This window comes from Barbus barbus (assembly GCF_936440315.1).
Source record: "Barbus barbus genome assembly, chromosome: 8".
NCBI classification, from domain to species: domain Eukaryota; kingdom Metazoa; phylum Chordata; class Actinopteri; order Cypriniformes; family Cyprinidae; genus Barbus; species Barbus barbus.
The window spans coordinates 23420533-23434347 of record NC_136736.1 but is presented as its reverse complement, the minus strand read 5'-3'; the positions used below and the strand labels follow the sequence as shown (position 1 = coordinate 23434347).

Genomic DNA, 13815 nt, shown 5'->3' with positions numbered 1-13815 from the left:
ACTTATTAAATAAAAATACAACTTGTAATAAAATACTAAAATTTGGGATTAAAAGTTTTTATTTCGTAAAAAGAAACAGAACAGGCACAACTATCCAGTTTACTGGTCATTACACAAAAACAGAATGCCACGACTGGCCAGAATCAATTGTTCCATCGAGTCGATTAATAAAATATTATGATAATATTATGCAACAGGTTAAATATGCACTACACTACATTCCTTTTGAACTTAATATCAACAAATGACACTTGAGCCAAACCGCCATGCTGACGTCATACACGCTTCAATGTTTTGGGTCCATCACTGGGGTGGCTAAAATGTCGCCTGAATCAATAGAATAAATGCATTTAAATTCCAATGGCAATGCCTTGTTTGTAATGAACACGAATGCTTGCAAAATAAACTACAATTGTGTCTAAATATATGCAGGATTCGAGTGGATTTATTTGTTTGTAGTTTAACTAGTAATTTAAATCCGGTCATAAGGGCGTAGCGGAAACGCGCCTGGCGCCAAATTTCAAGTTTGGGTGATTGAACTGAAAGCGACGCTGAAGTTCTTTTGAGGTTGTTATCACGAAAAGTATAGCTGCGTATAGCGGTTTGATTTTATTTTACGCATACGGTGGTTTATCGCAATGTACATAAAGTCTATTGTACTAGAGGGCTTCAAGTCCTACGCCGAAAGGACGGAGATTAACGGATTTGATCCGTTTTTTAACGCCATCACCGGATTGAACGGCAGTGGAAAGTCAAACATACTGGATTCCATCTGTTTTCTGCTGGGGATATCCAACCTATCACAGGTCAGTTTAATACATCGAATATCATATACACCTCTAAATCTGGCTGCTTTGTGATGGCTGCGGCTTGTTTGTTTATTTATTTCGTTTAATTGGTTTTACTTATTTAATAAATAAGACACTTGTATAACAACAACAACATGCAAAAAATACATAAAACTTTAATGAGAATAGATGTTTTCAGTCTCATATGTATACAGAGTGGGTTGCAGAGTTTAAAAGCTGAAATGTAATACTGCTTGTTTTGGTTTGTCAAACCTTGTAGGTTCGTGCCACTAATCTCCAAGATCTGGTGTACAAAAATGGTCTGGCTGGGATCACCAAAGCAACTGTGTCCATCACCTTTGACAACTCCAACAAGAAACAGAGTCCACTGGGGTTTGAGACGCATGATGAGATTACCATAACACGACAGGTATTCACCTTGAGATCAGGGTCTGCTTCATACTCACTGATGGCTAATAGCACGCTTCAAAGAGTGAGTTACACCGCTTGTGATTTTATCATTTGTTGTGCAGGTGGTCATAGGTGGACGCAACAAGTACCTTATCAACGGCGTGAATGCAAACAACCTGCGAGTCCAGGATCTGTTTTGTTCAGTTGGCTTGAATGTTAACAACCCTCATTTTCTTATCATGCAGGTAACCACCATAATACACTGATTTAGACTTCTCAGGTTATGTGGCCTGAAAATATTTTTTATAAAAGTATTGGATATTCATTTTCTTAACAACAGCACTTTAATTTTACAATAAATGTGAACGGCTTTTTGCAACTTATTTAATTTGTGTAATGTTACAATTTGTTGTCATAAATGCATGACAATCACTCCAATTGTATGTTTATTTCAGGGGAGAATCACCAAGGTCTTAAACATGAAGCCTCCTGAGGTGAGATGTTTGTCATTTGAATATACTTGGTTGTGATCTACTCACATTTGATTGTAGTAATAAAGCTTCCAATTGATTTGCTCTTTACTGATGGATGAAATGACACAAACATTCAGTCTCATTGATGCAAGGTCATGTTTTTGTTTTCTTCTGTGAAATTTTAAATTATTACATTGTGTTTTTATTCACAGATTCTGGCCATGATTGAGGAGGCGGCAGGTACCAGGATGTACGAATGCAAGAAGATTAGTGCTCAGAAAACTATTGAGAAGAAAGATGCCAAGCTGAAAGAGATTCAGACTGTACGTACATTTATTTCATTATTACTTTTTTTATTTAAATCACCCAACAATTGGAACAACCAGCAATTTCATCTTATGGAGACTTCATCTTTGCATGTTTACGTGTGAAACAGATCCTGGATGAGGAGATCACCCCTGCTATGGAGAAACTGAAGGAGGTTTGTGTTTAAAAAAATAAATAAATACATTGCTGATTAATAATTTATTGTATGTGTGTATATTAGATTCATGCAATTAGAAAATCATGTATTATTTATTTACACTTTTTATATAAATAATGAAGTTGTCAATTAATAATAAATCATGAATTGTAGAGGCTATACATTATTGTGTGCCACTTGTTCTTTATGTGCATTTTGTTTTTCGTTTAAGTTTCTAACAGCATCAGTTCCTTACTGTGGACCGAATACATATATGACTTATACAATATATACTCATCATCTTTGTCACGTTCTATCCATCTCCCTTGCTTCTCCTCAGGAACGTGCGTCCTACCTGGAGTACCAGAAACTCATGCGTGAGATCGAGCACTTGAGTCGACTGTATGTGGCGTACCTGTTTGTGTGTGCCGAGGAGACCAAGCTGAAGTCTACTGAAGACCTGCAGGAGATGCAGAGCTCTATCGCACAGCTGCAGGAGAACATGAAGCAGAACGAGGCCAAAGTGAAGGAGCTGAGCGCGGAGATACGGGAGTTGGAGGGCAGGAGGGACAAGGTAAGCAGCAGGCAGACAGGCAGGGAACAATAGTGTATTTACTGGTAACATTCATAGGGCAGTTTCAGCCTTTGAGGGCTACTTAATTTGTTTTTAATTGTTTTTTGCTGTAATAGTGTTTCCAAATTTTTCTCCTTTCTTTCTTGTCAAGTGTTTTGCGACCACCTACATTAAAAAATTGAATGTGCATGTCAAAAGCACAGTACAATGTATAGATGTGAAATGCAAGAAACATGATATTTACACAGATGTTCAAAAGTTTGGGTTCAGATAGATAGATTAAATTGGAAAACATTTTTTATTATTGTAATAATATTTTTGACATCTCTAGTTTTTAACTGTGGTTTTGATAACATAAATGCAGTCTTGGTGAGCATAAAAGACTACTACTTTTAACATAAAAAAAATCTAACTTAACCAACATTTGTACAGTATTGGGCATTTATTTACATAATGACATTTGCAAATGTAAACATTAAAGGCTGCACTTGAGTTGTAACTGTAATCTTGTATTACTATAAAAACAAAAAGTAAGAATAGTTATTGTAACTTATATTTCTTTTATTCAGGTGATGCTATTTTATAGTTAATTTACGCTAGGGCTGCAGCTAATGATTATTTTTACTGTCGAATAATCTATCGATTATTTTTCAAGTAATATATTTATTTTCTTATCAGTTGGTGAATTCTTTAAACTATCAATAAATAATAACAGTAACTTCTGTTTTTAATCTTAATATTTTATTCAAACGTTTTCTCATAATTGATACTTTACAAAAATAAATACCAGCACCAAAAAAAGAAAGAAAATAATAACAATAAAGAAAAATAACAAGAAAAGAGAGAAATAATAATAATAACAATAAATAATTAATAAAAAAGAAAAAGAAAATAACAATAAATTAAAAAAATAATAGCATTAAATAATTAATAAAAATAAAGTAAGGAAGCAAGAAAGAAATAGGCTAACAATAATAAGAAAGAAGGAAAGATTAACAGGGCAGTGATACAATCAATAGAAATGCACATTATGGCTCCATTCACAGTTGCTGTTAAGGACTGACAGCAGTTACTTACAGGTGAGAGACTTGAAATATTTTATTTATTTAGCAGTTTAAAACATCTTCTGCTTGAATACATATGAATGAACAGCTGAAGTCACAACGGCATTCAGGACACTAGAGCGACAGAATCAAAAATGGTGTCATAACACTGAGACGTTTTATCACAGTTGACAGCCCATTTTTAAATGAAGGAGCCCAGTCGAGGCTTGTCCAAACACACAGTTAAACAACTAACAATGACTTTAAATGCTTTGTTTGCGAGTGCAGAGAGCGCGTTTGCGTCTCAGACACTGACGGCCAAGTGGATCATATGATGAACGCGAATCATTTCTCCTCCTTCGTCTCTGTGGGTGAATTAAGGCCACTTTAAGCTCAAACTTGAAATCTTTTGTCAGCTCTGCATGAGAATCAACAAATGGTTAGTAATAGTTTTCCTCCAGTTATTTTTCTTGTGGTCTTATCATGATGTGTTACTTCGGCTGAATCCACTGGGTAGCTGTTTCAGTGAGAAGATGGCCTAACTGTTTTGTGTGCAGAAAAAAACTGCCTCTGATTTATTAGAAATGACTTGTGGTCCTGTTGGAACACATTTAAGGTCCAGAATTGGACCGCAGTCTGTTTAATGGTGTGGTGACCTCTGATTTAAATAGGTAGGGTTTCATTTACCTGAACAGGTTGGCAATCGTGTACTTGTCCTGTGGAGACTGAAGGTCTGTAATAGAGAGTGGAATGGTGCGTAATGGACTGGCAAAAGTATTAAAGTCTTTGTACGGGAAAAGATTTTTGAATTTTTTATGATGCAAATTGAGACCTGTTAGAAAAGTGTGCGGTTGATTGATTGAATATTTCTGTCTCCTGTTGTATTCCATTAGCATGTCTCATTTCTGTGTCTGTCTCTCTAGGAGGTTGGGGGGGTTTTGAAGACTCTGGAAGAGACCTTGTCTGAAGCGCAGAGAGTGGACACGAAGGCTCAAAGCGCTCTGGACCTGAAGAAGCAAAATCTGAAAGATGAGACCAAGAAGAGAAAAGAGCTGGTCAAAAACATGGAGGAGGTATAACAGGAATAAAAACAACTTTTATTTTTAAAAGCTTGCAATGAAATTACAAATTGATTTAACACACAAATGAATTAAACTTTAATATAAATAATAATATAATTTAAAGAAACATTCCTGTAGGTTTTTAAAGTATTGTGATTATTATATTAAATATTGCTAGAATTCAATTTGTCATTTCATGAATGAATGAGTTTTACATAAATTAATCATTTATTTACAATCATAAATAAATGATTTAAATGCTAACTCTATTTGATCTAGGATAAGAAGATGATGGCAGCTAAAGAAGTGGAGGTTGCCAAGGCTATGGATCGGCTGAAGGCTGTGCAGGAGGAAGGGCAGAAGGATGCAGAAGCACTGGAGGTGGCTCAACAGCATTTTAAGGCAGTGTCAGCTGGTCTCTCTGCCAATGAAGATGGAGCTGAAGCCACACTTAGTGGCCAGATGATGACCTGCAAGAATGACATGAGTAAAGCTGAGACAGAGGCCAAACAGGTGACCTTTTTGACCTCTGGCATCTGTCAATAAGTCCAGTAATCACATCGATGTAGGATTGTTTGTCCAATGTATACTTCAAAAATGTTGTTCACTGTTCATACTGAGTTATTACTCAGAACAGCAATGTCTCAAAACTATGCCTAGCAACTTTGATTATGATTATTGTGGGTTAAAAATACCATTCAAAATTTTGAGGTCGTAAAGATTATTTTTATATATTTTTTTAAATGATTTTAATGCCTACCAAGGCTCCATTTATTTGTTTAGAAACATTTGTTATAAATAATTAAAATTGTTGTTATAAATTGTAACTTTGTTACAATTTACAGTTACTCCAGTCTTCAGTCATTACTTGATCCTGAAGAAATCATTCTAATATACTGATTTGGTGCTCAAGAAACAGTTCTCATTATTATCAGCAGAGGCGCACAGTAGTGAAGTATTTTTACTTTACTCAAGTAAATTTAAAAAGTATCTGTAGTTTATCAGAGTGTTTTTCTTTGGAAAACTTAATTCACTACAAAGCATAATGTCATACTTCTTACAGCACTGCATTTCTTAAATAAACGTTGTTGTTTGTCTTACCTTTAATATGAGAACATTAAAAATGTAGTAATTTCTTGTACTCAAGTAAATCTTTGAATTACTTTTACTTGCGTAAAAGAAAGTAATAGATTTCTAATGTAATTAAGTATGAAATGTAGTGCAGTAAAAAGTACAATATTATACTTTGGAATGTTGTGAAGTAAAGTTTATTTATATTATTTTGTATTATTATTATTTTCTTTGATTTGAATAGAAGTTTCAAAAGAACAGAATTAATTTGAAAGAAGTCCTTTGTAACATTATAAAAGTACTTTTTATGTGAAAGTACTAATTAAAATATAAAAAAACAACAACTTTTAAACAGTATTATGTTGGCACATTATATTATATTTTGTGTTGTTTTTTTGAAAACCGATTGTAAATGTCTCCGTTCGGTCTCTTAGGCTCAGATGAAACTGAAACACACTCAGCAGGAGCTGAAGACCAAGCAGGCTCAGGTCAAGAAGATGGACAGTGGCTACAAAAAAGACCAGGACACATTTGAGGCTGTAAAGAAATGCATAGACAAGCTACAGGCTGAAATGAAGAAACTCAACTATGAAGGTACTGAATACATTTTGAATGTGATTGTGGTTGAATTAGGTGCAGTTAGACCTGCGCAAGATTCTGTCCCGCTCCTGCAGATCTTATCTGTTCCCGCTCCCGCCCGCGACATTCATGTTTTGTCCTGCTCCCGCCCACATAAAAGTAATCTATAAAGATTTTTTTCTGTACATCGAAGAAATTTACATGAAATGGTTCTGTAACATCTCCTAAACTCCACAACATTCCAGCATAAACGCTCCCGATAAAAATTTTTTTTTTAGGCTAAGCATCAACATTCACAAACCACTGTTATTTTTAACAGAAAAGCAAGCATGGGTTGCTGCCAGCATGGTTAGGCGCGTGGCAAAATGAGAGCAGCGCTTCCTTTATTATCACTAAAAGCTGACATCTCAGTTCATCGCGATCTCATTGAGCTCTGTTACAACACAATGAATCTTTCACAATGTCTACACTTCGTGTATTAAAATGAGATTATTCGTGAGCACTGTGGTGAGTCACCTCTGACTGGCATTCCAGAAATCAACAGCTGAATCTGTGATTGGCTACATTGAGCAATAGAAACTCTGCCTAGCTTTCGCTTTAATCATTTTAATGTTAATATTAGTTGTTCCTTTTGCTTTTGTGCAACAGATAAATAACAGGTTATATTTTTTAGACATTTTATGTTTAGATCATTTCTATTTTGCGGGAGTCCCACAAATAATTTTATTCTCCCGCGTCCCGCACACACACAAGCCTCTAAATTGAAGACTAAAAAATGTGAATTGTAAAATTTTATAGCTGAATACAGAATTAAAGTATCTTATTACTTTAAGACATTAAATAAAAAAAAATATTTTAAAGAAAATTGACTTGTGTGTTCAGATGGACGAGAGGAGTACCTGTTGGAGCAGAAGAGGCACTGTTCACGGGATGTCAGTCAGCTCAGAGAAACCTACGAGTCCCTCATGGGCCAGTTCCCCAACCTGCGCTTCGAGTACACGTGAGAACATGCGAGCCATTTTCATTTCGACTCATTTCGACTCATTTCTTATTTGTGGTTCATACACTTCATTCATTCATTGACTCCCTTGGTACTATGTGTGTCTGTAGGGACCCAGAGAAGAATTGGGACCGCAGTAAGGTGCAGGGTTTGGTGGCAAATCTTTTCACCGTGACTGATGTGTCAAATGCTACAGCTCTGGAGGTGGTTGCTGGTGGTCGACTCTATAACGTAGTGGTGGACAATGAGGTGAGTTTTACTTTATGAAACACGTAGGCGTCCTCAAATTGTTTTGAGAAGTAGTTTGTTTTGGTTTTAAACTTGCCTGTTTGCAGGTTACTGGGAAAAAGCTTCTGGAAAAGGGTGAACTGAAACGCAGATACACCATCATTCCTCTGAACAAAATCTCAGCACGTACCCTCAATGACAATGTAGTGCGCACTGCCAAAAACTTGGTGAGAACTCCGCTAATGAGGTGTTGTTGATTTGATTATGATTTATTTTATTCTCAGTGGAATTTTATTTAAAGAAAGGATACCCATATATTTTGTGTTGCAGGTTGGGCCAGATAACGTGCACACTGCTCTGTCGTTGGTAGGTTATGAATCTGAGCTGAGGAAGGCCATGGAGTATGTTTTTGGAACTACGCTAGTCTGTGACAGTTTGGACAATGCAAAGAAAGTTGCCTTTGACAAAGGTGTAAGCACCAAAACTGTTACTCTGGGAGGAGACGTGTTTGATCCTCAGGGAACATTGACCGGAGGTTTGTATGTCTTTATAACTGCACAAGATATAGAGCCTCACAAAAGTATTCAGGCCCATTGTCAGTTCTCTGTTAAATAGATTACAGATCTGACTCTTTGTTCTGGGATGTCATTTCACCAATATTCCAAATTTTCTGATGTAATCAGATCAGTTTTTTTTTTTTGATTAAATTCTGATTGCTATGTAACAAATAATGTTTTAATGAGAATGTTGGACAAATTGTGAGGGGGGGGGTCTTTATAATATAATGTAATATGAAAATATCTATATAATATATTTGTAGAGAGTCCTTTCTCCTAAATTCTCTTCAGAAAAACTTTTTTCCCTTTTTTCTATGTGTTATTTTATTAAGTACTATTTTAATATCATTGAAATACTTTTATAATATTTATTTTCATTATTATTATTACTTGAATTTGTATTACTATTTTTATTTTTTACTCTTGTCACTTTTATTACTTTAATACGTCAACATATTTCACTTAGTTACCAGTTGATTTTTTTCATCTATTTATTTCAATAATTAAATGAAAAATCAATAATTAATTTCAGCAGCTCTATTTTAATTACTGAAAATTATTTTTAATAGTTTTAGTTAACATTAACAACACCGAATATGACCTATTCATGATGGATTTTGAGAGATTAACCCATCATAATTAAATTAGTATTCAGTCTCCACAAATATTTTGCAGCGCAATCAAGGCTTTAAGATTTAGAGCTCATTATTTTGCAGATTCAACTGATTTGTGTAGATTTACATTTATATAACATGCTTTATTACACTATTTGCCAATTCATGCATACCCTGGGAATCGACCCATTTGCTGTTTGAGCTACAGGAACCATAGCTACATCTTTGCTATCAGTTAATTGTACTGTGTATATCACCTTTATACTGGCCCCCCAATCTCTAGTTCTCACCATCAGCATTAGCCACTGAAACCCCATATTGGTGGACCACAATTTACAATCTGAATAATGATAGCTGTGGGCTTCTTATCCAGAAGACAGATGAGTTTATGGTCTAAATACATTTACAAGGGACAGTAGAACATTGTGTTCTCTATTAACTGTTATCTGTGTGTGTGTGTGTAGGTGCACGTGCTCAGACAGCCTCTGTCCTGTCTAAACTGGCTGAGGTGAAGGACATTCAGGACAGTCTGAGGGCTAAAGAGGCAGAACTCACAGCGGTAGAGTCTGAGCTCAGCAGCCTTAAGGGAACAGCTGAGAAGTGAGTCTCTGTCCAAAATACAACTTTTCAAAATCCTCACTGACCAATCAGAACAAAAGCACAAGGCAGAAGACTGAAATGTTGCTGCTCTCTTTCAGATATCGTCAGCTGAAGCAGCAGATGGACCTGAAGACTGAAGAGGCTCGGATCCTGGAGACCAAACTTCAGCAGAGCTCCTTCCACAAGCAACAAGAGGAGCTGGAGAACCTGCGCAAGACCATCGGTACGCACAAATACCACTCTTTGGCAAAATGTTGTTGCTTCTCTGTATAAGAGGCACACATATAACTACACAATATGGGTTATTGCTGGTTTTGCTGGTCTTTAACTATCGGGGTGTTCTGTTATTTTAGAGGAGTGCGAGGAAACTCTGCAGAAGACAAAGGAGGTTCAGAAGAAGGCAGAAGAGAAGTACAAAGTTCTGGAGAACAAGATGAAGAACGCAGAGGCAGAGAGAGAGAAAGAACTGAAAGCAGCCCAGCAGAAGCTCAACCAGGCCAAGAGCAAAGCAGATGCCTACAACAAGAGACTGAAAGAGAAACAGCAGGTACTTTCCAATTACTACGACACGTATCAGGCTCCAGACTGATAAAGTTACACTGTCTGTCTACACTGGTTGTCACATTACAACAGCTAGAAGCTGAGCACTTGTTGTTTTTAAACCACCTCTCTCTTTCTTTCTCTAGGAGGCAGACGCAGTAGCTCTGGAGTTGGAGGAGCTGAAAAGAGAACAGGCTGGATATGAGCAGCAGATTCAGGCTGTAGATGAAGCTCTCAAAGCCATACAGGAGCAGATTGACACCATGACCACTGAGGTTTTGGCCAATAAGGTACAGAAACTACTACTTTGAGAGTTTAGGTATTTTTGGGCGGACCATACCTTAAAAATCAACATTCTATTTCCTTTTTACTGTGCTGTCATTCCAAACTTTATGACTTTTTTCTGTAAAACACAAGATGTTGGTAAATGAGGTTCTGGTTTCCATTGACAACTGACAATTCCATTGACAACGGAACCAAAACTTCAAACTATCTTATGTTTCTCAGAACAAAAAGTAATACGGTTTTGGAATGCCATGAAGGTGAGTAAATGACGCAATTGTAGTTTTTGGGCGGACTGTCCCTTTAAAAGTGATGCCTTTAGTGCCATAAATGTTAACTGTCACTCTTTGTGTATTTAGGAAGCAGTGCGTGCTGCACAGGAGCAGCTGTCCCAGCTGAAGCAGGTGATACTTGGACAGGAGAGGGAGATTAAAGGAAAGACTGGAGAAGCAAACCGTCTCCGAGAGCAAAACAATGATGCTCAGCTCAAAATCAAAGAGCTGGAGCACAACATCAGCAAACACAAGAAAGACAGCGCTGATGCCACTGCCAAGGTCAGAGGAAGTCAGTGAGATCCTTAGAGACTAGAGCATTGTAGATTAGATTATTTAATGTTTGTGTTCGTTTAGGTGGCCCGCATGTTAGCTGAAAATGACTGGATCTCCTCTGAGAAGCATCTCTTCGGTCAGCCCAACACTGCCTATGACTTTAAGACCAACAATCCCAAAGAGGCTGGACAGAGGTTGAAGAGACTTGAGGAGACTAAAGACAAGCTGGAGAGAAATGTCAACCGCAGGGCCATGAACATGCTCAGTGAGGCTGAGGAAAGGGTACGACTTTTGACCTCTTTAGTGACAGTGGTGTTAAAGATGTTATTACGAAAGTGCATCAAACATAGAGGAGAATAAAAAAAAGCAGAGGTTAATCTTTGTAAATTTGAGATCATGGGTTCTGTTTCCTGGGTCCTATTGCACTCCAGAATCAAAAGAAAGAAATTATAAATGCTTTTTATTTTTGCTTTTGACATTTTTCTGGACCATTAAATGGCCTCAAAAGGCTAAAATGCTTTTTTTATTTTTTTTTTATTACTGCTGTCTCTGTAAGACTATGTCTTGTATATACAATACCTTTCTAAAAGTGTTTTTTGCTAAACAAAAAAATCTACATCCAGGCACTCGCATAGCAAGTGAAGTACAAAAACTTTTATTATCAGACAGGGCTACATATTAAAAAAACACCAATGTGTATCAGCACAAGTAGGCCTTCGTCAGGGTGTTGAGGCCTGCTTGGGCTGACACGCGTTGGTGTTTTTGTACTTCGCTTTCTATGTGAGTGCCTGGATGTGGATTTGTTTTGTTTTGCAATGGAATCCACATTTTGTTTTTGACATTTTGTTCCCGCTCTGGAGCACCCATAGTCTCGCTTGTGATCACTTGACGCGCCCCTGGTCTAGATCATTTTCTTCTTTGAGTATTATCTATATTTATATAGTTTGAAATGCAAAGCTGAATTTTCAGAAGCCATTTTTCCATTCTTCAGTGTCACATGACCCTTATAATATAATATATGGTTGTTTCTGTTTAATAGACAGTTCAAAAGAACAGCATTTGTATTAAATATCATTCTTTTGTACTTTAACAAATGTCTTTACAGTCACTTAAATATTATTGACTGACCCCAAAATTTTGAATGATAGTGTATGTTTATTTTATTATTATTTAATTTATTATTATTATTATTATTTATTTATTGTGTGGGTCCTTGCATGTTTTTGTGAGATTTAGACCAGTTTCTACTTTAATATTTGATTATTAGTGGTATTATCTTTATTTACTTACTTATTGGTAATGATAATAGCAATTTGTATTAGAAATTATTTATAACTATTATTATTATTATTATTATTATTTGTAAAATGTAATAACACTGTCTGCCTTCTTTCAGTACAATGATCTGAAGAAGAAAAAGAGAATTGTTGAGAATGATAAAGCCAAAATCCTGGAAACGATTGAAGAGTTGGACCAGAAGAAGAATGAGGCTCTCAATGTGGCGTGGCAGAAGGTAAAATTAACCACCCATGACCCATTCATTTTTTACAATTGCAATTAGTAAAAAAAAAAAGATCAAATACTCATGATGCATCTGGTTCAGTAAAATGTGTGTGATTGCAGGTGAATAAGGATTTTGGCTCCATATTCTCTACCTTGTTGCCTGGGGCAAATGCTCGTTTGGCTCCTCCTGAGGGGTGTGGTGTCCTGGATGGGTTAGAGTTTAAAGTGGCTCTAGGGAACACCTGGAAAGAGAACCTTACAGAGCTCAGCGGGGGTCAAAGGTCAGCTTTTGCCAACTCTTTTGCTAAAAGTGGCATATCGCTCTTTCCTAAAATCAATAACCATTTTTGGTTATGGCTCTCCAAGACAACATTTCTTGGCCATAGATCCAGTAGAGCATACGATTGTGGACTGGTTACTGCATACATCCCTGTACATGTGCTGTCCATTGACCATCTGATGCTTTTATGCGTTTCAGGTCTCTGGTGGCGCTTTCTCTGATTTTAGCTATGTTGTTGTTCAAACCCGCTCCCATTTATATCCTGGATGAAGTGGACGCCGCTCTTGATCTCTCACACACACAAAACATCGGACAGATGTTGAGAACACATTTTACACACTCACAGGTAATACACGTAATTCATTTTGACATTTGTTTTTGACTGTCATTTTTGATCACAACAGAAACTTTTAAGGTTTGTTTTTTTTTGTGTTCGTTGCAGTTTGTTGTGGTGTCTCTAAAAGATGGAATGTTCACCAATGCAAACGTGCTCTTCAAGACTAGATTTGTGGACGGCATCTCCATGGTCACCCGGACAGCTCAAACACATGAGGGAAAAGTTTTGGCCCAGCGCACTCAGGAGAAAACCAGGGACAAACGCCAGCAACAGATACTGGCCAGCTAAACACACTTGTTATATAGAAGCCAGATATATTAAGCTTTTATTACTTTCAGTTGAGAAAATGAAATGGAATATTTAAAATTGTTAGCACTAAAAGCTAATACATGTAGAATTGCTCTGTAAATCACCTCTTTCCATTGCTTGTTTTAAAATTACAAATTTTCTCCACATTTTTTATTGACATTATGGAGTGTAATTGCTATTTTACTTTTTAATCTGTGTCTCCCTTTTTCTCTCTCTGTATGCTGTATTTCAGTATATTTGTTTCTAAGTTGACATTTTGTTTTTTAAATCTTTGCAAGCTGGTTTTGTATAAATAAAATAAAATTTAAAAAAAAAGGTAGTGGTTTCAGAAAGTCGGGATGACATTTGCCCAAATGTGCCTTTAAAAGATCCTGAGTTGAAAAATGCTGATTTAATATTTGGTCAAATTTAAGTTTAAGCCATTAAATGTAATTGGATGTTATTTACGTGCTGGACTTGATGTCATAGAATAGTGAAGTAATTTATACTAATTTATTGCCATTTTCTTGGTGTAATCTTTTTTTTTTTTTTTTTACAAGTAAAAAAAAAAAAAA

General features: G+C 36.2%; 1 protein-coding gene across 1 annotated transcript; it reads left to right on the top strand.

Annotated features, from left to right (window-relative positions):
- The first annotated feature begins 509 nt into the window (after positions 1-509).
- On the top strand, positions 510-13551 carry LOC306874412 (structural maintenance of chromosomes protein 2-like). The gene is made up of 24 exons (XM_079424444.1): positions 510-806; positions 1069-1218; positions 1322-1444; positions 1655-1693; positions 1885-1995; positions 2109-2153; positions 2476-2709; positions 4676-4825; positions 5093-5326; positions 6319-6478; positions 7346-7463; positions 7574-7712; positions 7799-7918; positions 8022-8226; positions 9327-9462; positions 9561-9685; positions 9816-10009; positions 10149-10292; positions 10644-10838; positions 10914-11114; positions 12229-12345; positions 12456-12616; positions 12814-12961; positions 13058-13551. Exons 1-24 carry the CDS (start codon positions 639-641, stop codon positions 13238-13240), a joined length of 3600 nt encoding a protein of 1199 aa, XP_079280570.1. The 5' UTR covers positions 510-638; the 3' UTR covers positions 13241-13551.
- The last annotated feature ends 264 nt before the right edge of the window (positions 13552-13815 follow it).

Bases quoted from the DNA above. Each gene is read 5' to 3' on its own strand.
- LOC306874412 (XM_079424444.1), top strand. From the start codon at position 639: ATGTACATAAAGTCTATTGTACTAGAGGGCTTCAAGTCCTACGCCGAA. The intron at 7,713-7,798 runs GTGAGTTTTACT...GCCTGTTTGCAG, and splicing joins ACGTAGTGGTGGACAATGAG to GTTACTGGGAAAAAGCTTCT. The intron at 12,617-12,813 runs GTCAGCTTTTGC...TATGCGTTTCAG, and splicing joins GAGCTCAGCGGGGGTCAAAG to GTCTCTGGTGGCGCTTTCTC.